This window comes from Sorex araneus, chromosome X (genome assembly GCF_027595985.1).
Source record: "Sorex araneus isolate mSorAra2 chromosome X, mSorAra2.pri, whole genome shotgun sequence".
NCBI lineage: Eukaryota > Metazoa > Chordata > Mammalia > Eulipotyphla > Soricidae > Sorex > Sorex araneus.
The window spans coordinates 212660292-212685575 of NC_073313.1; the positions used below are offsets into that span (position 1 = coordinate 212660292).

Here is a 25284-nt window from a genome sequence, read left to right on the forward strand (position 1 = left end):
GTATATTCTAACTGATCATATTTTGTTGGAGTTACTGGCTCCACTGTTAGATCTGAAATACTTTCAATTATTCCTGAATTGTTCTCAGCAACACATTTATATTCTCCAGAATCATGAGAATTAACATTAGTGATATATAATCTGTAGCTACAATTGATTTCTTCAAACTGAAACTTCTGGTTCTGTATTAAAGGGACTCCATTTTGAAACCAAGTTACAACTGGCCGAGGTTCACCAGTGAGCAAACATTCAAGTATTATGGAATCACCTTCCCTACATCTGGCATGTTTTGGCATTTCGTGTAATAGTTTTGGTGGATCATTAGTAATATCAGATGAAAATACAAATTTGTGTTTGGGCGACTGAGTGCCCTCAGCTCGAGGTACTGTTTTAGGTTCCAACTCCTCAAGTTGAAAAACTGACCTTGCTTCTTTATCCTGTTCTGGGGTAGGAGTAGCTGCTGTAATCTGAATTTCTACAGGAAAAGAAAGCAATTCTACATCTGCAGAGGGAGAAACTGATGGGTTAGTCAGGCCAATCATATGGAAATCTGTTTTACCCTCTAGTTGCAAAGATGGATGAATAATCTTCTCTTGATCAAACACCAATGCCAGTTCCTCTTCCTCATTGGTGTAGTCCTGAAACACTGAGACCTCAGATGCTTTACTTTCATGACTCTGTTTTGCTTTTACTTTAAGAATACCAGTTGTTTTGACTGTTCCATATTGGTTAAAAAGTACACAGGTAATTGAGCCTTCGTTTTGAGGAATAACAGAAGAACAAATTAATGTTGAATAATTTTCTGAAGTATGAATGCTAAAACCTTGGTTCCGAGGGATTGGTCTATCATTGTTATACCATGTCACTATGGGTTGAGGATACCCTTGAAAATAACATATGAATTTACAGCTGTCACCTTCATAAAGTTCTTGAGATCCGATTTCCTGAAGAAGTGATGGTGGGCAACGCTGTGGACGATTTTGGAAAGACTTTTCCAAGGATCTTGTCTTTGCTTCTTCCTCTCTTGTTTTGAATTCCTCAACTTTTATGGAACTGAAATACTGTAATTCTCCCAAATCATTCTTTCTTATTCCTTTGTTCTCTATTTCTTTAATATCTGTATATGTATCAAAAGATTCACTATCATATGACATAGTATATTGAGGCACCTCTTTAGGAGTCTCATATACTTCTTCATCCTTATATACATATTTAGATGACTCTCCAGTTTCAGTTTTGGTCATAATTTCTTCAATGTGTCCTTCTGTTTGGGTATTCTTATTCACTAAAATTCTATCATTTAAATAGTCTTTTGATAGACTTTCTTTCTGGAATGTCTCTTGGCTCACTCTTATTTCAGTTTGGAGAAATTCTTCATCAACAATGGTTTGAAAGCTTGTAAGAGGTTCTTTATATTCTACATTTTTATTTATTTGATTAGAAAGGGGATGAGTAGGGTAGGTAATACCCTCAGTTGAATAATCTACCTTATCCCTACTTTCAGTTAGATCAAATAAAGATCTTCCTTTTACTTCCTCTCTAGAGAACAGAATATCTTTGTGACTATCTCTACTTCTGAAAGTTTGTGAGTTTATTTCAGACATGTCTAAAAGAGATGATTTCTTTTTTTCCATTAACACCTTTCTAGCCTCCCGTAAACGCTGTAACTTCACTTTGGTCTCCTCATCAAGGAAACTTTCACCTACATTAAGCCATCCTCCTACATCATCAGATTTAGTTTCTAAATAGTCTTCATCATATAGCCAATCTATTTTCTTTCCAGGGCTTACTGTCTTAAAGTGTATAGTTCGCATCATTCCCTTTTGTTCCACATCTTGTTTTTTATTAAAGGGAGAGCCAGTAAACCTCAAGTCAACCTTTATTCTATCTTCTCTCTGTTCAACTAATGACCCCATATCTTCATGTGTCTGTTCTGCTCTTTTCAGAAATTCTAAATATTTTTTATCTTGCCCTTTTTGAATGACATGCAATGATGCTGTTGATTCAGTAGACCCTTCACTATTGATTGCTAATAACCTATAAACCCCAGAATCTCTGTCTTGGACCCTACTAATTTCTAAACTGGAAGAGTGATAATGTAAATCACTTTCAGTTTTTATAACCCGTCTGAGACCAGTTGGGATGGGCTTATTGTTATGAAACCAAGTTATTTCTGGAGTTGGACAGGCAATTAATTTACATGTGAAAACAACAGGTTCACCCTCTAAAACATACTTAAATGTAAGTTTTTGGGTAAAACTAGGCTTGAAATATTCAGGCCAGGAGCTTGTAGATGATATTCTACTTGCATATCTTTTAGCAGCTATGGATCTGTGGTCCATGTCTTCAGAATCTGAAAAGGCATCACGTGTATCTCTTTCTGAATCTTCATATTCTCCCTCTGAGAATAATTCTGGGGAAAAATTATAAAGCAATTTACTATTTTCCATAGTATTTTAAAAGTGGAAAAGAAATGAAATTGCAAAATAGCAAATAAAATAAAATGCATGCTACAGATTCTCACAAATCCATAAAAAAAAATTCACTCACCATATTTGTTCGAATAAACGCAACACCATGCTCTGTTTAAAAGATTCTGACACGAAAATCGTTCGTTGTCTGGTCTTTTCTTCAAACAGTTGAAATTTCTTCTTGAACAAGCAAAAATGGATTTCAAAATAACATGTTCTTGTGCATATTTGTTTTGAGAGCAGGAAGACTTTGTTCTTTTGATGGCTATGAGGAAACTCTTACCTGACTTGCAGAGAGTGGAATAAACGCCCTTTCTGATCCTTTTGATCGTAGATTAAATTATTATATTTTTGATAATGGACTATTTGAAATATTTACAAGAACCGTAACCATAAATAATTAGCTAAAGTAAAATGAGAAGGCGTTTATTCGAACTAATACAGCCATAAAGTCACAACATTATGCAAGAAAAGCAGGCAATAAAGGATCACATAGGCAGCTATCTGCAAGCCAGTGTAAGAGACATATCAATGTTAAAATGATATATGTGCATGAAGTGAAATGTAAACCAAAATGGGAATGATACATTTTCACACACCCTAAATAAAGTAGCATTTTCATCAAAATTCATTCATGACATTGCATTCTGAGAATGACAGCTAGGTTATTGTCTATTGTTCAATTTAATTTGCTGTGATTTTAAAACAAACCTCTATTCATAATTTCATGCATTAAGATGACAACTTTTTCTAAAACACACCATTTAAAATGACTGCGAACATAAAGTTGAATATGACTGATACAGTTTTTAAAACAAGATATTAAATTACTGTAAAAAAATTACTATGAATGCATGTGACCATCAGCATACTAAACCAGGCATGCGACATACTAATATATACTCTCAGAGATATATTTGTATATATATATTATACATATATTTTTCACAGTAATACTAAAGAAAGAAGGCAGCTCAAGGATCCTATTAATCCTTCACCATTTCTATTTAAATTTCACATTCAATAATACCTTTCATCTCCATCTCAATTTGTTGTTCGATCCTCTCATGCAAAATTGATTCTGGAGCTAAATAGAAAAAAACAAAGATTTTATGATTAATTCAATAAACTTCTGCTTTGATTCATAATTCATACAACTTTCTCTTTATTGTAATAAAAACAATACTGTCCCCAAAATGATATTCTTTAAAAATTCATGCAAACATATCAATGAGCTGATAAAGTACATGATAATGTGACAGAAAGGTTTTAAAATATTTTTAATTTTGATTCTCTATGAATTTTCCATTTTTAGTTCCATCATTCCCCATGCCTTAACATGCATTCAATAAAACAATCTACAATCTAAAAGAACATTTTTTGTTCACATATTCTTGCTAAAAGATGGAATTACATTTAGAAGGAATATAAATTTTTTAATTTTCCACTTCTAGTTGATAGTTACTCTGTTTTTTTTTTTTTCTGCAGAATCAAGGATTTCCTGCTAGTAAATATCCTTGACCGGAAACATCTTCCGAACTTTAAACTCCACCAAGTTTAACTACATATGAAGGAACAAATGTAGTCCCCTATTCAAAATACTTTTAGTTACATAAGGAAAGGGCACAGCCTATAGTCACAGTCATCAAAGAGCAACTTCCTGGAAAAGTTGGGGTACCCCAGTAGCACTCACACTTTTCAGTCTAGATGATGGCATTGTGTCACTTCACTTAACTCCCTGGCTTCTAAATTCCTTAAGATGTTTGGCCTAGGACCAACAAACTTGTTCCTTTTTTCCGACAATTCTTTCTTTACTTCATGGATTGTTTTAATTTGTGACCCTATGAATGTTTTAGTGCTCTAGTGTCTGAACCAAGTGTAACTTTTATAACATCTCTTTATTTTTTAGATGGTTTTGCGAGTTAAAAATAAAGTTAGGAGAAAGAATAAATTAGCTGTGTTTTATGAAAGTAAAATACATGCAGAATAAGGAAACAATATAATATCAGTAGCATGAGAAGGAAAATAGCAAGTTAGTTCCAAAATGTAGACCATTTGCAAGCTTATTGAAGATAGTAATTCTATCCAAAGAGTGCATTTTACATTCCTTCTTGATCTTTGAAAAATATGTCTATAACCTAAATAGAAATGAAGATTGGGTTTGTGTCACATAATTAGAAAAGTCATCCTGATAAATTTACTGGATTCAAACACCTAGAGCAATTAGAAGTCACTATTTTTATTTATCTTCTACCTTTTCTTTTTTAACTTTTTTTTTCTGTACAGTGCAGGATCAAACCCAAGGTTGTACACATATGAAGCCTGTGCTCTACTGAGTCATATCTCTGGCTTATCTTTCTGTCTGGACTTGCCAAGCAAAAAACATTGGTGCTCCAAGAATACCTTACTACAATATTACTACAATATTTAACAGAAAATGAGTGAACTGGAAAGCCTGGACAGAATGTCTAGTTTAAATCTGTGAACATAAAATTTAAGTACATTTCTATAGCACTAGGTGCTTTGGGAAGTCAGTCGAAAGATCTGCATGTAGCCCACCTCCACAATACACCAACTCTCAACCATAATGGTACAGAATATCATTTACAACACTTGGAGGCAGCAGCTCCAGAATTATTCTTTGTGATTACTGTGTTTGTCCGAAGCTGCAGTGAAACTCAAGGTCAACATTCAGAAAAGCAGAATTTTCCCATGCAATTTGCATAATGAGACCACAGTTTCTGAGGTATTTCCTTTGGAGTCTATGGAAATATAGCTCAAAATAGTACTGGAGCAAAGTGCCAAATTAGGAAAGAAAAGGTCTCCTTTTGCTAAGAGTACTACAGATAAATGAAGTGAATTAATGAGCTTGTTTCAAAATTCAGTAAATAAACAGCAACACTATGTTGCGCTGTGGTCATTAAAAACACCTTAAAAAAAGATTGTTTAGATCAGGGAAGAACCTGTAGTTACATCTCTCCAGAGAAATCAGGAGATGCCTTGCCTTCTCTCACTACTTTCTTCCAATGGGATGCACTGAAGCTCTTCTGCCTGCAGTCACACAATACAGGTTTCTAGCTACTGAAGACCAAATTCCTGATTTCATTTGTATCCAAAAGGAAAGTCCTTGGATAGGAGAAGGAGTTATTCTTTACTCAAACAAATTTATTTATGCCTTTCCAGACACAATCGACAATCGGCACAATAACAACAAAAATAACAATATTTCCATGAAATAATTCTATAATTTCAGGGCGATCTGAGACTATAAAAGCTGTATGAAGTGTTAATTAAAAAATCTAGAGATGAAATTTTAAATTTAAAAAGATCTATAGATGACTAATTTTGGTCCAGCAAAGCCCTGTTTTTTTAGTCGACATTTTTCTATTTCCATGGTCATCCTATAAATAGCTATAGCCTCCAAATGTAAAATCAAAAATTACATGAGAGTTGTTACAGCTCAAATATTAAAACAATTTAAATTGAGCACTAAGATAGAAAAATAGATAATAAACATTTGATCAACTACAGCATCTTAATCTTTGATGCTCAGCTAGATGGCATTTTTGTTAAGTATTAGAAAAAAAGCAACACCTGAAGTAAATCTTAAGTTCCTGAAACAAGACTTGAAAGATAAACTCCCTGAACCTAAAACAAAAATTTGAAAGTTTGTGCCAAATCTGATCAATGACTGGCTTACTTGTCTGTTATTAATGAATAGAATGCCAATCTAGAAAGCTTCTAATTCATATAGTTACTGATTTCTTTCACATGGCAGGAAAGCTGCTTAAAATGATGAGAATGAAATGATGCCAGTCATAGTTAAAAATCAAGTAACCACCATCAATACTTAGTAGTGCTAACACTCTTCTCACTCAGTGAGCAACGCAGCTGTACAGTCCTTGGTCTAATATTTGAACGTTACATGTACTAGAAACTGCATGCTTTTATTCTGTTTTACTCTAAGGTTCGTCTGTCTTTACGCATTCATGGATTCAGGTTATATTTACCAGTCAGGTAATCTTTTAAAGTACAGAGGAATTGAGCAGTGTTGTCACATTTTATAGAGGCCCTGAAGATGTGGGAGAATCTTTGGTTTCCCACTCACGGACTCTTTAGTAGAGTTCTGAGATATCACAGCGCTTTCTGCAATTTGTGAAATGTATGCAACATGGTGCAACTCTTGAATGGATGTGGCTGTGTGAATGGACCTTTGAGATACATTTTCAAAATCCTGCACTTCATAATCAAGTGATGATCTTTGCAGTGACTTAATTTTATTTTGGGCTATTTTGTTATCCAGTTTGGTGAAAGAGGGCTCTATCATTGTGGGATTTGGTGGGCTCGTATCTTTTTCAGCATTTTGCCCCACTAGGGCTTGCACTGTATAATAAGGTGACAAGAGAGAGAACAGAATATTAAGATCTAAGCTTTGTCACTTGACTAACTTAGTAACATAAAGTGGCATGGAAGATGAAGATGAAAGACATAATCGTCACTTTGAAGCAGCATGCCAGATGCAATGTGCTCAAGGATGTCAGGATCACACAAAAGATAATTCATTCCCAGTGACCCAGTGATGAATGATGAATGCTCAAGCAGATGCCACACGGTATCTAATTCCTTTCTTTTGCTGCCATTATAGCTATCCAGAGTGACAGTCTCTCTTCTCTCTAGCTCTCTCCTATTTTCTCTCTTGTGACTCTTTGAGATATCATCTGTTCTTCCTCCATTGTATATTTTATAAACAACATAGAAAAAATGCAATATTAATGTTGACAAAGATGAGATATTTAGAAAAATTAAAATGGCAAGCAAAGTTGGTGCCTAACAAAATAATTACTAATTCTCTAATGCACAGAACACACATTAAACAAGTGTGCTTAACGTATGTAGATTTAACCAGCAATTGAGGACTTAGGAGGATTTGTGGGTGTTATTTTATTAGTAAATGATGGACTGACTATAATATGCAATGAGACAACAGTAGAGACTTTGATTAGTAGCAGGAAGAGGAGGAGGTATGCAGCAAATCAAAGGCCTTGAACCAAGCTGGGTTTTACCTTTCAGACTCACTGTGAGTGTAGCTGTACAAGAGGCTTCCCCAGCACTATTGGTAGCTTTGCAAGAATACTGCCCAGCATGCTCTGAGTAAGCATCAACTATAAGCATTAAAACAATGCCTGTGGACTCCTCAAAATGGAAAACTACATCTCTTGTTGGTAGGATTGGCTGCTGGTTATGAAACCACTGAATTTCTGGTTTGGGAATGCCAGAAATCCTTGCATGAAATCTGACTGCCTCCCCGCGGTGCACCCTGAGGCTCGATAGAGGCTGGATGAAGATGGGCCTTTGGCCAAGAGACTCCTTCTTAAATGAAACTGATGAAGAAGATATATGCCTTTGGGCGTTTGATGTAATTTCTTCAAGTGTGCTAAATCCTGAAAAGAAGCATGCCAACCTTTAATGTCTTTCCATGCATTAAAATCAGAAGTCATTTGGAGTTGTCTACAACTATATTTCAATTTCAATGGTGGGCTAGAATCTAATCTAATCCTCATGGCTGTCATCATATGACACTACTTATTTGAAGTCACCCAAGTCACTAAGTCACTCCATTTTCCAGACAAATATGCTGACAAACAAAAAGTCCAAAGAACATCACTGTATTATTACGAAGGTAGTATACAGTATGCAAAATGGTTAGAAACTCTTAATTTGTATTTTTATTTTTCTCTCTCTGGCTGTGAAAACACTTTTTCTTTTTAATCAATCACTCTAAGTTAATTGATTATTAAGAAGATATCTTGTTATAGTAAATGTTCAAAATTATGGAAAACTCAGTGACAATTTTGCCTAAATCCTTATGCATCTGCCTAACACTAACACAACAAAAATTAAATCACTTCAGGAAACAGTTTGACTATGTACAATCTTATCTCAATTAGATCAAAGTGTCATCTCCACTCCCACTAAGGAAGTGTTTCTGATTGTAATTTGAGAGCTTAAATAAGAGAAATGTTAAAACATCTCAGTAACATGCCTTAAGTCTTAGGTATTTTTAAATTGTATTGACCTGAAATAACCCACTTCAGGACTAAGTGAAATCATAATTGTGTCAGCACAATGAAGGCATTTAGATTTCTAAATCTCAGATTAAGAAAACAACTGATTTCACCTCGCCAAATTTGAAAACCAGTTTACCTATATCTTCAGTATATTTCTGACACATGCTGATTAGGAAGCATAGAACCAGTGATGAGAATAGTAATACATTTTACAACATTATAGAGACATACCAGGAAAATATGAAAATGGATGGTTTGTAATTTACAATGTGAAGGGGTAAATGAAAAGCAAGAACATCACATGTAATGTGGAAAAGATTAGTTGCATTAAAAGAGATTGGTAGGACCAAAGAGAATTTATACAAACTATTTAGTAAGTTACTGACATTTTGAAATTAGATCTACAATAAACACAATTCTTAAAGGTGTGTTACTCTACCTTCCAGTCTCAAGTTGGCTGTGCTTGACACTTGACCTACAGCATTATTAGCAACAAAGGTGTAAATTCCTTCATCCTCTGGATAAGCTTCAGCAATTTCCAGTTGGTAAGTGTCTTCAAATTGAGTCATTCTAAAGAACCGAGATGGCTTAATTTGCTTGTCTTTGCTATACCAAGAAACTTTTAGGTCTGTGGGACAAAAGATAAAGAATATTTAAGTATAAAAACAAGAGGATAGTTTTTATGTACCTGTGAACATAATAGTGATTGAACCGGTAATTGCATACCATATTTATCTTAATGATACTTTTCTTTTGGGTATAACACATCTAGTCTTAGATGATTTCTTTTCATACTTATGAAATATGATTCTAGAAAAATATTGTTGTAATGTTTGAAATTTTACCATTTTAATTATATTTTTGTTAACCATCTGTACACTAGTCTGTACTAACAAGGATGAAGTTTTGATGTATTTAGTGGCCTTAAGAGAGACACGGTACAGTCCTGATGAAAAGTTTGCTCTGAGATGATGGCTGCCTGCTAAGACACGAAGTGAGAACGTGCACTACTAGTGTGCAAAAGATTAATCAAAAAGAGAGCTGAGAAGACCAGACCAGTTTAATACAAAGTCTATAATATACATTTTCCAAGGGCTAAAATATGAATCTCTTTTTGTTACCACTGTTCAACATTAAAAGATATAGAAAATAATTTTTATTTATAATATAAATAGAATAGAAATAAAGCAGAATAGAAAGTAATTTTTAATGGAATTGGAGCATCTTACACATTTTTAAGCAGTAGTAATAATTATAATTAAAAATAATTAAGTTATTTTAAATTTTATTTTATTATTTTATTTAACCATTCAATTATTTAATTATCTATTGATTTAATTATTTAGTTCTTTTGCTATTTTTTTAATTATTTTTTTCTTCAAACTCAAGAGCCTGGCAAGCTCCTCATGGTGTATTCGATATGTCAAATACAGTAACAGTAACGGTCTCATTCCCCTGACCCTGAAAAGAGCCTTCAATCATTCAGAAAGATGAGTAAGGAGAGGTTGCTAAATCTCAGGTCTGGGATGAATGGAGACATTACTGGTGCCCGCTTGAGTAAATCGATGAACAACAGGATGACAGTGACAGTGAGTAATAATTATACAACTAGCTACGTATATATGAGCCTGAACTCTTAAAATGATCTAAAATAAAAACATGCAAAGCAAAGATAAATAAACTTATATTGTTATGGCTTAAGGTGATGTGCATTTTGTATAGTCCCTTATAAACAAGCATTCTATCAAAACCATACCCTGTAACTCAAGAGTAGGTTAAAATTTAGTTATGGCTTTTAAAAATATTTAATGAATTTGTGTGTGTGTGTGTGTGTGTGGTTCTAAAAATGTAACCCAGTGCCCCACACATGAAAGGCAACTGTTCTACTGTTAAACCATATCCCTTGTCTCCTTTCCTTATATTTAAGTCAAAATCAAAGCCAACATCAAAACCAAATTTTTTTTGTAATATAGTCACTACACCATTTCCTAATTCAAATACAATCCATGAACATTTTCTAATAATTCAGTCATCTAGCATTTGTTTGTGTTTTGGCACAAACACATTTTTATGAATATACCATCCCTCCCATGATGGTACTTGTTTTTAAATTGCAGATTCTAAACTTTTAAAGAAACAAATTTTTCACTTCCTTGGATAGTAACATAAAGTAGAAAATGGGATCTTGACACTATAATTTACCATTTATGCAACTTTAAGTACATCATTCAGATTCTTTGGACCAGATTTCAAATTTGTAAAATGAGATGCATAATAACTTAGGTAATTCATTACATAAAATTATGGTGTACATTATTTGGCATGAACATCTGAAAGGCTTTTATAAATACTGACTCAAGTCAATCATCAGAGTAAAAATGTCTGTATAGAAGGCATGTACCTTCATCACATGCCAAAAGACAGTGCCATTCCAGAGAAAAGTTTAACAACTATCACATGGAATTTAACTCACCTGACAGCTAGTTTATTTGTCAATGAAAATAAAAATGTGAAGAGACTTGTACATCAACTTACTAAATTAATTTTTATTTTTAATGATATTTCCTAAATGAGGCACCGGGACTTGCATAGATTGCTGACAATAAATGAGTTAAGACTTTTTAAAAATGGACTTTGTATTTCCAGATGGGTTATTACTACCAGTGTTGGTCATTTGCTTCTTTGAAGTCACCCATTAGTCCTGCTCCTCACCTCACCACTGCCATTTATTTGGTCTCTAAATATTAGTCATTGCACTTTCTGAATTCTTTTATAATATACCCACTTTTTCTTTTGACTCCTCTAATCAAGAGCCTTTTAGACTCCTTCCAAAGCCATTGTGATAGGCAGTTTGCTGTTCCTATACTACAGTCTCACCTCCCATATATGCCTATTATCCTCTTACTACCACAATTTTGTTTCAAACAAGTAAACTTGATCATATCTTGGGAACTTAAAATTTCCTCTGTGGCTCCTCAATGTGCGCAAGAAAATAACCTATAACCCTAAGCATAAAATACTAAATACTTAAGTATCTGACCTTTGTCTTTTTCTTTTCTAGCCTTCTCACCTATGCTTGACATCACTATTCAACCACACCTCAATATTTATCGTCTTTGCATTAACTGTCCTTGAAATTTTATATTAATTAATTTATTTTTGTTTTCAGGCCACACACCCATGGTATGGAAGGCTTACTTCTGACTCTGCAATCAGGGATCACATCTGGCTGGCTTGGGGTACCATATGTGGTGTTGGGGACCAAATTCAGTCATATGAAAGGCAAGCACTTTACCCACTGTAGTATCTCTTTAGCCCTATAAATTTTCATAACTTTGTCAATATTTCTATCTGTCTATAATGTCATGTACATTTGCCTTGAATGCAGCTGACATGCAGTTCGATTCCTCCCTCCCTCTCAGAGAGCCCAGCACGGGATTGGGGAGGGTGGGAGGGACGCCGGGTTTACGGGTGGTGGAGAATGGGCACTGGTGAAGGGATGGGTTCCCGAACTTTGTATGAGGGAAGTATAAGCACAAAAGTGTATAAATCTGTAACTGTACCCTCACGGTGATTCTCTAATTAAAAATAAATAAATTATATAAAAAAAAAAGAGTATCCCGCCCACACGGCAGAGCCTGGCAAGCTCCCTGTGGCGTATTGGATATGTCAAAAACAGTAACAACAAGTCTCACAATGTTACTGGTGCCTGCTTGAGCAAATTGATGAACAACAACGGGAAGACAGTGCTACAGTGCTACTTGATGATTCTGATTTTTCAGAGCCCAAATAAATCTTTCTGTTTCATAACAGAGTTGCTGGGGGAGTACAACAACTACAACCTTGAAATCTACTTTGGCAACGGTATATTCCTCTTCTACACACTGAACTCCATGAGGACAAGAGCCAGGAATCATTTTCCAGAGTGGCTGACGTAATATCTCAATAGCAAGAATACGATAAATATTAATCATATTTATTAATAGGAGAAAATTAAATAAATGTTTACAAGGATTATAGGAATAATTTCTTGCTATATAATTATCTATCATTTTACTGAACTAGCTGTTTCTCTAGTAAAATCCATTATTCAAATGACTGTCATCTATAAAATAAACAGTAGTGTTTATACTAATCTAAAATTTATACTTTTCCAAATTTCTCTACAACCAGGAGATGGCACCAGAGATCTTTAGTAGACATTTTCCGTTGTAAAAGCACCCTCAGATTGTTTGGAACCATGTTTTATGCATCAGCAAGGATTACATTTTCAAAGACATGTCTGAAGACTCTATTTTGTATTTTTTGATATTTATAGAAGGCAGAATTGAATTTTATTTCCCATCTGAAAAATTGTATTGAAGAAGTAGTGATTAACAATAGCGCTCAGGTGACATACTACAGTTTCACATCTTTATAAGCCACGTTATGAACCCCAAGAAAGATTCAATTTCTATCCATCATCATACAATTGATCACTTTACTTGAATTATATTTACTTTCTTAAGAAAATAGCCGAGTAGGGCAAAGATAGTTGTGTGAATATTTCAGCATAGGAGTACAAAAGTTTGTTCATTTAATGTTAATAAAATTAATTTCTGTCAAATAGAAAAAAATCTTTACAAGAAGATATTAAAAGTTCTATAGGTATAAATATGATTTTTATCTAAATACTTAAAAGTATTCAGTCATATAAAAATTTTTTTTCTTTCCACCTCAATAGCTGATTTGCAGAGGAATTTCAGTATATTTGTAGCACTTTACAGACAAAACTGTAAAATAATATATGAACTAAAATGTACATACGCATATAATTAAGATGATCACATTAGGGAATTAATGCACATGCATTTTTATTTGAAAAACTCTAAAATTCATATTGAATAATTATGCCATGTAGCTGAAATGAGTATAATGTTAATTGCCAATTACACTGCAATAAAGATTTAATGAATGTATAAATTATTTAATATGGCTTTAGTGAATTTTCAATTAAAATAAATTTTTCTTTATAGTGTTAGTAGTGTTAGTGTTAGTAGTTAGTTATTATCAGATCAATCTTCCTTTGTTGATACTTAGTATATTCTAACACTATATTTTGAAATCACAAAGTCTGATGTATTTCCATATTGCCACCCAATAACAAATTTTTATGTTTATATAATTCCTCTATATAGCTTAATAAAATTAATGTATTGAGTACCTGTCACTTGCCAGCAATGCTTATATCCTTGAATTATGCTACTAAAATCAATCAGGTCCACTTGATTTTTAGATTAACATCTCTAGCCCAGAGGATGAAATCATGAGGTCATACTAGCACAAATGAAATGCTAACTTGATTAAGAAAATGGCTGTTGGCAATGTGGCAATGTAGAGATAGGGTCATAAGCTAATAGGAGAAGCATGCTAGGCCAAACAATAAAATATATTAGTAGCTCTATGAGCCACCCAAGTTTTGAGAATTTCCTTTTGGTGGTAGTGTACAAAAGCCAGAAAAGAGATGCATAAATTTAATTTGAGATGAAGGTGATTTATTTTGTTTCTACCTGAAGAAACTCTATAATCATAATTAGCTTAAAATGACTCTTAAACATTTGTTTCATTCTACCAAAGAATCTTTATTCTGTGAGAAAGGGTGGTGGTATTTGGGAAGCTATCCCCAATTCAAAATCATCATAGCTATCTGATCAAGGATTTATTTTATGAAACATGCTAACTTGGATTATATAGCATAAATCTGAATTTAGTTAAGGAATTGGTGTTAAGTGATTAATCATAATAACTTAATAAGCAAGAATTTTCCTACCAACATTGATTTTATATCTATTGCATGCCAGGAGCTATTCTAATACAAGGAGCTTAACCTTCTCATAGCTACTGTTTCTGGATACTACAACTTTCTACTTTAATGAACCATGTTCTGAGAGTGAATGCAATCCTTACTTTATCGAAAAAAAGAAGAGAATCATGTATTTGCTTAAGGTTGTACAAAGGAGACAAGATTCCTGCCTAACCTCTGTAATGATAAAATCCCTCCTTTGAACCACTACAGGACACCGTCTTTCAAGGCAATAGACATTTCAGGTGTGTTATTCTTACACATAACTTGGCTCTTTTGAAATATGTGCTTCTTACAATTAATCTAAAAAATTATATATTTTTCTAAAGAGATAAGAAACATACACATATAATCATAAAGGAGCTTGATATGTAGAAATTTTACATTTAAATCAAATTTTATTTTATTTTAGTTGGCTAATCATTTTCAAATGTACTGTCCAGGAAAGAAAAGCTGTGCTCTTTTTTTTTAAATACATATATTTTTAATTGAATCACCTAGTTACAAAACTTTCATGTTTGAGTGTCAGTCACACAATGATCGAACACCCATCCCCTCCACCAGTGCTCATTTTCCACCACCAATGTTCCCAGTATCCCTCTACCCTCTATTCTACCTCTTCTGTTATCTCTTTGGCAGACAATTTCCCTCTTACACACTCTCTCTCTACTTATGCTGCCCTAACTCTTTACTCAACAATTCAAGATTTCTATAAGATACCTGTTAAACTTTAAATTCTGCAGGAAAGATGCCTTTGATGGAGGAAAATATGAGAGATCCCCACATACCACCACCATGTAATCTCTTGTAAATTTTAACAATGCTACCCTTGTTCCTAAACCTACCTGTTCCAGAAACTTTGCATTGAAAACGTGCTGGTCGTCCCTCAGAAGTGACAGTATCCTGAAGTGGAGTGATAATGGCAGGAGGATAAACTGGCATTTCCTGATCTGGAGATACAACTTCTGGAACTAAAGAAAGGGAACACAGATCTTTCACAATACAGACCTTGAAGAACAGTTCATACCTATTAATCTTTATTTTGTGTGGAATACTCTGTGAGTTATATAGCAATATATTTTTATGAACTTCCTTAGATTTTTAAACACACTAAGAGAGTGTAATCTCTCATTTTTGAGGTTTATTTTAAGCCAAGAAGTAGCAAGACATTTTTACCTTCTACGGAGAGTGAAGCTGAAGTTGTGGCAACTCCATAGTCATTCTTGGCTTCACAGGTATAGACAGCTGCATCTTCGGGGAAGGCTTCAATGAGCAGAAGTGTGTACTCTTGCCCATCATGAAGGAACTTGCACTTGAAACCAGTAGAAAGCATCTGCTCTTCCTTGTACCAGGAAATTTTGGGCTGTGGTCTGCCAGATATCACAGCACAGAAGCGGGCCGGCTTGCCAGATTGCACTGTAATAGGCTGGAGTTCCTGCAGAACTTGGGGTGGTTCTGGAGCTGAGAATAAATGAAAACAAATAGCCCATGAAAAAAATGCAAAACAGGAAAGACCCTGAGAAATTCTAAATTTATTTATTTGATATCAGGCAGTTAGGTGCTTGGAAACAAAACTATAGAATCATGATATATTTACTCGTCTATGAATATTAGAACTTTGTGTTAAGAATGAAGAAATAGAATTGTGTCCTTGAGTAGAGAGAATAATAGCTTTAGAAAGATACTTATGATATTCGGGGGAAGTACTGAGAATGCTGATTTTTTTCAGCATAATATTGATAAGTTAATTATCCATATGACTTGCTGGAGTATGGGTGAAAGTTTACTAGTGGAGAGTACTCCAACAAGTTCTAGAACTATCATATATTATCTATATTTAAATGTTCTTTGGACATGGGTGTCAGCATGATAGCACAGCAGGTAAGGCACTTGCCTTTCACACGGCTGACCAGGTTCAATCTCCAGCATTCTATAAGGTCCCATGAACCCATGAGGAGTGATCCCTGAATGCAGAGCCAGGAGTAAGCCCTAAGCACCGCTTGGTGTGGCCCCAAGCCAACCAAACAAACAAATAAGATTCTTGTGATAAAGTGTCTCATTCCATACAGGTATGTTTGTTTTTCAAGTATATGTGTATATCTTATAGTCTCTTCTTTACATAGATAGAGGTGCCAGGGAAGTGCACTCAGTATGTAAGAATGAATAGCTTATTTCAAAAGACATTTATTTCAGATTAAATAAATGCAACTTGATAAAGTTTTAAATATTCACTTTTTGCTGTGCTAATTATATATACATATATAATATATGAATTGGAGCGATAGCACAGCGGGTAGGGCATTTGCCTTGCATGAGGCCGAACTGGGTTCAATTCCTCCATCCCTCTCAGAGAGCCTGGCAAGCTACCGAGAGTACAAGCCTGCACAGCAAAGCCTGGCAAGCTACCCATGGTGTATTCAATATGCCAAAAATAGTAACAACAAGTCTCACAATGGAGACATTACTAGTGCCCGCTCAAGCAAATTGATGAACAATGGGATGACAGTGCTACAGTGCTATATAACATATGTCATATTTATTTTAATAAGTGAAGGGAATTGAGTGGTTCATAGAATCCAGAAATAGTAAACAACTTCTTTGAGGCTGATTTCTGATATTGTCAGAAAAAATTAATTTTTTGTAATTTAGTATTTCCACCACAAATATATAATAATAATAAAGATTTTTGTTTTCTAGGGAACAAAGGAATGTGGTTCATTTTCTTGAACCTTGAGATAACTCCTAGTGTCCATTAATTAATCTTGTTCAGGTGTCTTTGCTATCTGATAAAAGAAATGTGACCAAAAGGAAGATAGGTATGGAGAATCCACCTTTTCTGTGGACTAGGTTGGTCTCAAGCCTGTCATCTTCAAATTCAGCTTGAAGATTTCTTATGAAAAAAGTGTAGGTCTAATGACATTTCTCTGAGGACTTGGTAGTATGTGGAATTCCCCCTACAAAAGCTTGGGACGGAGAACCTAGTTCACATTGCCTGTGGTTTTCCAGGCCATCTGTGTTCTCAAAGGAAACTTTGGGGTTTTCCCAGGCATTGTATACTAGAGGCTGGAAATACCCCTCTATTTTAGGCTTCAAGCAGTCTGGACTAGACCAATGAATCAGAACTGCTAAATGATATATACAGAAATCATTTGGAGTAGACTATAGTTGACACCAGTAAATAATCAATAACATTGAACAATGAAATAAAAATTCAGATCTAGTCATTACCTTAGTACTTCTGAGTAATTATATTGTAACAATCTTATAGCTGTCATCTTCTTACCAAAGTTAAAACAATTATTATACCTATAATGTAATTTTCTATAATACCTTTGGAAAAGAGGTATATATGTCTATCACACACATATATATGTATACATACATATATATATATATACATGATATAATGTGGCACCCATATAAGCATGATAGGTTCCTTAGAAATGACTTAGGACCTTTAGTAGTTTAAAAATTATGGCAAGATTGGTGCTTGAATATTATATGTCTAATTCCCAACTATGAATAACTTTGAATAACTTTGTATATCACGGTGATTTAATAAAATAATTTTTTTTGCTTTTAGGGTCACACCCAGTGATGCACAAGGGTTACTCCTGGCTTTGCACTCAGGAATTACTCCTGGCGGTGCTCAGGGGACCATATGGGATGCTGGGATTCGAACCCGGGTTGGCCGCCTGCAAGGCAAACCTGCTATGCTATCGCTCCAGCTCCCTAATAAAATAAATTTTAAACTAAAAAATAAATATAAGTAAAAAAGTATGATTACTCCAAATGGATCCACAAAACATGTTAAAATCTGTACTTACCATTAACATAGAGAGTAACAGAACTCCTGTTCTTTCCTGCCACAAAGGTGTATTCACCAGCATCGCTAAGTTTGGTCTCAGAGATAAACATCCGGTGAATTCTTCTTTCCACCATATATTGGTGTCTTTCTTGAATTTGGAAGTTGATTTCAATGCCATCTTTATACCAGTGTGCATCAACATCATCTTCATTGACCTCGAACTCAACCACAGCACGTTGTTTCTCAATAACCTATTGATGTGCCAACATAAAATTAAAATTAAAAGCCTGCTTCCCTTCAGCTAACCTGTACTAGAAATGCTCATTCAAAGAGCATGCAAGTCCCATATGTTATGACAAGAAAAACTGACTGGTTATAGCACTTTCTAATTTTTCCTCCTTATCCTGGGACAGATGTTACTTAAACTCCTTTTTTCTTATACCTGTCTCAAAAAGGGGGCTGCCCCCCCAAACAATTTTTTATCCTAAATGTTTGTTTATTGAATAAACAACAAACATATGTCATCTTACATCTATGTCCTTGTACTCATTAAAAGTCTCTTAAAGTTGTAACACAATTTTATTTCCTATGATATGAATAATAGCCACGTGGGCTTGGTATGATTTATAGATTCATTTTAATCATGAAGAAACAAGGTTTTATGTTTGGAAAATAAAGGACAGAAAACATATCTAGGTTTTCTGAGTTTTCAGTAAGGGTTTTCCCAGTATGATAAGACTTGTAATGCCTCGTCCTCCTTAAAGTGAGCAATGTGCTGATGTTAAAATCAAACTATACTTCTCTTAACATGTTACTATATCAGGTCATATATGGGAATTAGCCCCACTGGGGACAAGTTCTGCATATAGAACACAGAACAAAAGTGTTTGCACAGTATCAATGGTATAATCCAGCTTTCTCAAACTAGTAAGACCCTCAGATACCACAAGAAATGTTTCTAGTCCTATTCTCATATACTTTCCTTTCCAGAGAGATAAACCTTCTGAGAAAATGCCCCCTTGTTTTAGATTTTACTAATTTTGAACAGTGGTGGAGGGAAGTTGACATTGGTGTTGGGAATGGTGTTCAAATATTATATGCCTAAACTCAATTATCAATAGCTTTGTAAATCACAGTTCTTTAAATTAAAAAAATTAAAAATAAATAATTAAATTCCCTTGATTCTAATTGATGTGTGAGCACTCTAACTTAAAATTTTATTCTTCTATGGTGGTTTGTGCTTGCCAAATAGCCTTTTATTAGACATTGAAGTTTCTATAGTTACTTTAAAGTATTTAGACATCTGCAAAAGACAAATTTATTCCCTAAGTGAGTGAAAACTGACTAAATTGATGCCACCATAGTATTCTAAGCCTGTAAAAGTAGCCTGTATCAATTTTTATAAAACTATATTTAGAAAATTTTAAAATCAAATATGAAAACATTAAATGTTGAACTCTGTGGTCTTAATGATTTCCTCCAATGTGATTCTTTAGACCACTGTGTTTAGAAAATTTAAAGTTGAGCATGAAAACACAAAATTATGAACTATGGGCTTTTGATAATGTCTCCCAAACTTCAGCAGGTAGACAATACCTGAACCTCCTTTTTGATACTTCGAATGCGAACATCTCTGCCCTCGACGAAGAGATTAGCAGTAGACATGTTGCCTCCTGCCACCACTGTGTACTGCCCAGCATCAGACATTCGAGTAGATGGGATCAGAAGGCGGTGGACATATTTCTCCTTCTGTACCTTTATTCTAGAGGTGAAATGGGAATTAAGTTAAATGTGTAATGACAAAAGAAACTGAGAATTACTGCAATGTAGCAAGACAAAATGACTGACCTGTCTGTAATCTGCAGTTCTTGGCCATCTTTCATCCACTGAACAGTGATGTCAGGTTCAGAAACTTCACATTCAAACATGGCTCGCTTCTTCTCCAGAACTTTAATGTCCTTAATGTGCTTCCTAAATTCTATATGACGGGCTAGAAAAAGCATGCTTAAAATTAACCCTTTAAATAACCTTATTATGATATAAATTCATATAGTGATTATATGTTTGATATATTACAGTTACATATGACAGTTCACCTTTTTAAAGTATAAAATTTAGGAACATTCAGTGCAGTCAGAGTTGTACAACCATTACTACAATCAATTTTATTACATTTTCACTGCCATTTACTTCCCCAAACAAATGTATACAGTAGCCATCATTCCCAGGCCTCTTAGGTAATTCACACCATTAGACAACTTCAGTTTTAAATACTGAAGTATTTCCTATAGGTTCATACATTAAAAACATTTCTTAGAAGTGGAATCATAAAATACATAGTCCTCTATGGCTGGCTTTAGCATGCTTGACATTCATTTTTTAAGAATTTTTTATGAAGCCATCCATACCTTCCACATAAAGGGTGGCTGTTGATGTAGATTTTCCAGCCACAAAAGTGTACTCAGCAGCATCCCCAAAGTGAACATTCCTGATATTCAGTGAGTGTGTCAGTTTTTTGGCTCTTGTTTGGCACCTGTCAGTTGATTTGATTTCCACACCATTTTTCAACCATTTGTAAGAGATGCCCTCATAGTTCACAGTCACTTCAAAGGTAATAGTGTCCTTTTCCTCAGCATTGATGTCCTTTAGCATGGATGTAATCATGATTGCTGAAAGGGGGAGGGAAAGACACCCAAGCAGACTTTATGTTAATATTAAGTGGATTAAAACAAAACTCAGAAATTTTTAGTATGTCTGTTAAGGACATTACAGTTTAGATAAATGAGGTACTTCTCTAAAGGACAATGCCAAGAGACAGAGGAAACAGAACGAACAAGAGATAAACAGTGGAGAATCTTTATAAGTTGTCTCTCAATGCTACTCTAGTTAAAACATTTTATCTAAGTGGATGGAGATTCTGGTCCCTAACTCATATGTATATGATATACATATATATGTATATATATTATGTATCACTGTCATTCTGTTGCTCATCGATTTGCTTGAGTGGGCACCAGTAACATCTCCATTGTGAGACTTGTTACTGTTTTTGGCATATAGAATACGCCACAGGGAGCTTGCCAGGCCCTGCCGTGGGGGCGGGATACTCTTGGTAGCTTGCCGGGTTAATCAAGATTTTTGAGTAGCTCAAATGATCATAAATGAAACGTGTAGAATAGTATAATGATGGACTTACTAGATAGCATTTCTATTTTACTTACGGGTCACTTTCAAAGTGGCACTGACTTGGTCATTGCCACAGACAAACGTGTATTCTGCTGAGTCCTCTGTGCTCGTGTTCATGATAATCAGCTGATGGAGCTTTCCTTGAACAACTATCTTAAACTTCTCACTCATCTCAATCTCCACACCATTCTTCAGCCACATGGAGGGGACATTGAAATGAGAAACTTCACACTCAAAAGAAGCAGTTTTGGTCTCAGGCACTTCAATGTTTTTCATTGTCTTTGTAATATGCAATGCTTGAAAAATCAGAGAATACTTCTGTTAACATTTTATTTAAAAAGATGAATCAAACAAAATAAATGAATACTTGGTACCATCTAGGAAGATTACATAGGGAGTCTGAAATACTTACTCTCCACAAACAGTTTAGCTTTGCATTCCAATTGTCCCACCACAGCAGTATACTCTCCAGCATCTGAAGGTGAAATTTGCTGCAGCATCAGCTTGTGGACCTTCCTTTCTGAGACCAGTCTGTGTTTGTCACTTGGCTTAATCTCTACATTCTTGTGGAACCATTTTACTGGAACTGTGTCATGGGATACACTCACTTCAAAGGCAACTGTGGCATTTTCCAAAGCAGTCACATCTTTTGGCTTTTTAATGATCTTAACAGCTGAGGAATAAAGTTGAAGCAATTTAGTGATATGATTAACAAGAATAAACAGGAGTTGGCTATTTTTAAAGTGTGTCTAAGTCAACTTACTCTCAACATGCAGTCTGGCGCTAGCTCCTAGCTTCCCAAGTTTGAAGCCATAAACAGATTCATCCGTAACAGCACAGTTTTTAACTGTTAGGGAGTAAGTTGTTCCTTTGACTGAGATATCATACTTGTCACTGGGTTGCAGCACAACTCCATTTTTGATCCACTGAACACCTTTCACATCTGGGTGTGTAAGCTCAACAGTGAAAACAGCATCCTGCGTCTCTGTCACTGTGAGGTTCTTCAGAGTCTTCTTAATTTTGACAGCTGAAAACAGATTATTGGTTTAGAAAATAGAGATGGCATCATCAAATAAAACAAATACTGAGTAAGATTTCTATCTGGGCCCTCTGAAAAAAGGATAGTTATTAAATTCTTTCCATTATGCACCAACTGTTTAAAGTACCTTGATGGTATTTAAAAAATAACAACCCTCGAACCCAGTTTGAAATGTACATTGAACATTTTGTGATTTTTCTAAAACTGAAGGGGATGAAGTTTCCATATGTATACTCTAATAGCTAAGGGACTAAGAGGAAAAGTAAAAAGGAAAGTTTAAACCACAGTATCAAATTTAGCTATTTCACAGACTAAAACTTAAAAAAAATGACTCATCACATTAACGCATAAGCATCTTCTCACCTTCTGCTCTATGGTTCAAAAGTTAATGTTTGGAGGGTTCAGAATGACTATTTGAAACAAATATTTACAGCATCCAAACTGGCGGTATCATTTGACTTTTAAAGTAACTGTCAAGAAGCTAATATGACTTAAAATGGACAACTGTGCTTCTGTGCCACTGACCTTCAACTTTGAGCTTGGCAGATGTTGTAGAAGTGGCCACTTTGTAGGTGTATTCTCCAATATCATCTAATTTGGTAACAGGAATGATAAGTCTTCTTTTATGGCCATCAGATTCACTTCTGATGTTGTTACTCAAAGGCAAGTGTTTGCCTTCCTTTAACCATTCACCTTCGGAGTCTGGGTTGGCAACTTCACATTCAAACACAGCTTCCTGGGATTCAGCAACAGTCTGATCTGTGAGTGGCTTGGAGATGGCCCCCCCTTTAGAATGAGAAAAGTACAAGTGTAAGTCCCTTAAACATTTTTGTACAATGGAAAAAAATTACACAACTGACTACAAAATGACAATGCTAACAACATAATTTTGAACACCATCAAATTTTTAACAGTTATTTTTATTCATATGAAAAATGTGTCACAAAATACTGTATTCTTTGAAACCATGACCAAAGAATGTACTGGTATTAGGGAAGGTTTTGCAAAATAACAGCAACTATCATTAATACAGAGTTTGGAGAACAAAATGTACAGCACACATCATGACCCTTGCTCAAATCCTTCTTTTAAGGTTTACCTTCTGGAAATTTGTTTACTATTTGACTCGGGAAACTTAACTAATACTTTCTTCACAATTGGTATACACTTTTGATTATTTTAAAGCTAGGTGCTCCTGTCAGATGAAAACTATTTTGATAAGATGTGTGAGTCCTCAATGCTCAATGTAATTAGAAATTTCCATGTACTGAAAAATCACTATTCTGTCAAATATACTCTCTGAGATAATGCTTTGCTCTGATTGCCTCCAGTGCTATCAAATGCTGGCAGAAATTCAGCAACTAGCTGTTGACATATTTGTTCCTCTCTAAATTGTAAATTTCTTAAGAAAAACTATCACGTTTTATTAATTTTTGTAATCTGAGACCCCAGAGTAGCTGGTTTAAGAATGTTGGGTGAAATCACATAGAAGCTTAGATTTTTTTCTCTTTTTCACACATTTAAAAATGTATAATTTATGTCAAACATATCAAGTGTAAGATATGAAATCTTGTTTTTGAAATTCTGTCCTGGTCAAATCTCTGAGAAAATCTAATACTGTAATAAAATGAAAACCATGAAACTTTCAAACCAAATAAAATACAATTTTTCCTATGACTCACTAATATACCAGAAATCATGAGAGGCACAATTTAATCTCAATATAATATCTCAAACCCTTGATACTTATATTGCAATGACTCAAACAAATTAATGACAGCTTTCAGTTTTTTTCTGGACAGCTGGTTTATATTTTTGATTCTCTAATTTAGAGCTAGGAAATTTCGACTCCATACAAATTGTCTACAAAGTGTCAAAAAAGACACATACACTAAGTGATATCTTTAAAAATGTTATAAATTATTAAAAGTATTTAGGGAACAAAAGAAAATTAATACAATAAACACATCTTTAGAATAGGAAAGGTTAAAAAAGCTCAGTTCACAATACATTTATGATTATGTATCATATGTAATATACTAGAATTTAAAAAGAATAGAAAGAAGCTGTTTAATTTTAGGAGTTTCTACTGTGGTGAAGGAAAGAGAAACAGAGAATAAGGAATATATAGGAGGGCTTGGAGTGATAGTACAGTGGGTAGGGCGTTTGCCTTGCATGCAGTGGAGCCAGGTTTGAGACCCAGCATGGCGTATGGTCCTCCAAGCATGGCAAGGAGTAATTCCTGAGTGCAGAGTCAGAAGTAACCCCTGTGCATCGCTGGGTGCTACCAAAAAGTAAAAAAAAAAAGAATGTATAGGATAAGAACCAGAGGAGAATAACTGTAAAGTAAATCATGAGGTTGGAGCAATAATATCCTCTACAAATGAGGAGAATAAGATAGAGACTAATGGAAAAGACAGCATTTGAAGTAGGTTTGCCTGTAAGGACTTTTAAAATTTAGGGTGGTAGAGACAGTGTTGAAGATAAGAGTTCTGTCTTTGAGAAGAGTATAAGTAGAAATATAGAAGTGAGAAATGGATGAAAGTTTTGGAGAAAATAACAATTCTTAAAATTAATAGCAACTTAGGTTAAGAGATAAATGCACCAACCTGCCACAGTAAGTTTTCCAGATGTCATATTTTCTCCAGCATAAAATGTATATTCTCCTTCATCATCTTTCATCATATTTAGAACTGTCAGCTTATATATTTTCCCCTGTGCTTCAATTTTATATTTAGAACTGGGTTTTAGTTCTTTGTCCTTAAAATTCCATGAGACATCAATTCCTGAGTGGGACAGTTCAACCTCTAAGATCACATTTTGGGTTTCTGTACAGGTAAGGTCCTGGAGACCTCTGATAATTTTAATTT

The 25284-nt window shown here is 34.5% G+C and overlaps 1 protein-coding gene across 1 annotated transcript in view; it reads right to left on the reverse strand.

The window, feature by feature from the left end:
• The window catches only part of TTN (titin), a 289480-nt gene that overhangs the window by 224847 nt on the left and 39349 nt on the right, over positions 1 to 25284 (reverse strand). The window contains exons 33-45 of the mRNA XM_055119737.1: positions 25024 to 25284; positions 22940 to 23200; positions 22139 to 22402; positions 21788 to 22048; positions 21411 to 21671; positions 20598 to 20858; positions 20038 to 20179; positions 19786 to 19951; positions 18209 to 18440; positions 15558 to 15842; positions 15227 to 15352; positions 8979 to 9167; positions 3502 to 3558 (exon numbers count right to left, since the gene is read on the reverse strand). Coding sequence (XP_054975712.1) covers positions 3502 to 3558; positions 8979 to 9167; positions 15227 to 15352; positions 15558 to 15842; positions 18209 to 18440; positions 19786 to 19951; positions 20038 to 20179; positions 20598 to 20858; positions 21411 to 21671; positions 21788 to 22048; positions 22139 to 22402; positions 22940 to 23200; positions 25024 to 25284 — 2766 coding nt within the window. The remainder of the gene's footprint in view (positions 1 to 3501; positions 3559 to 8978; positions 9168 to 15226; positions 15353 to 15557; positions 15843 to 18208; positions 18441 to 19785; positions 19952 to 20037; positions 20180 to 20597; positions 20859 to 21410; positions 21672 to 21787; positions 22049 to 22138; positions 22403 to 22939; positions 23201 to 25023) is intronic.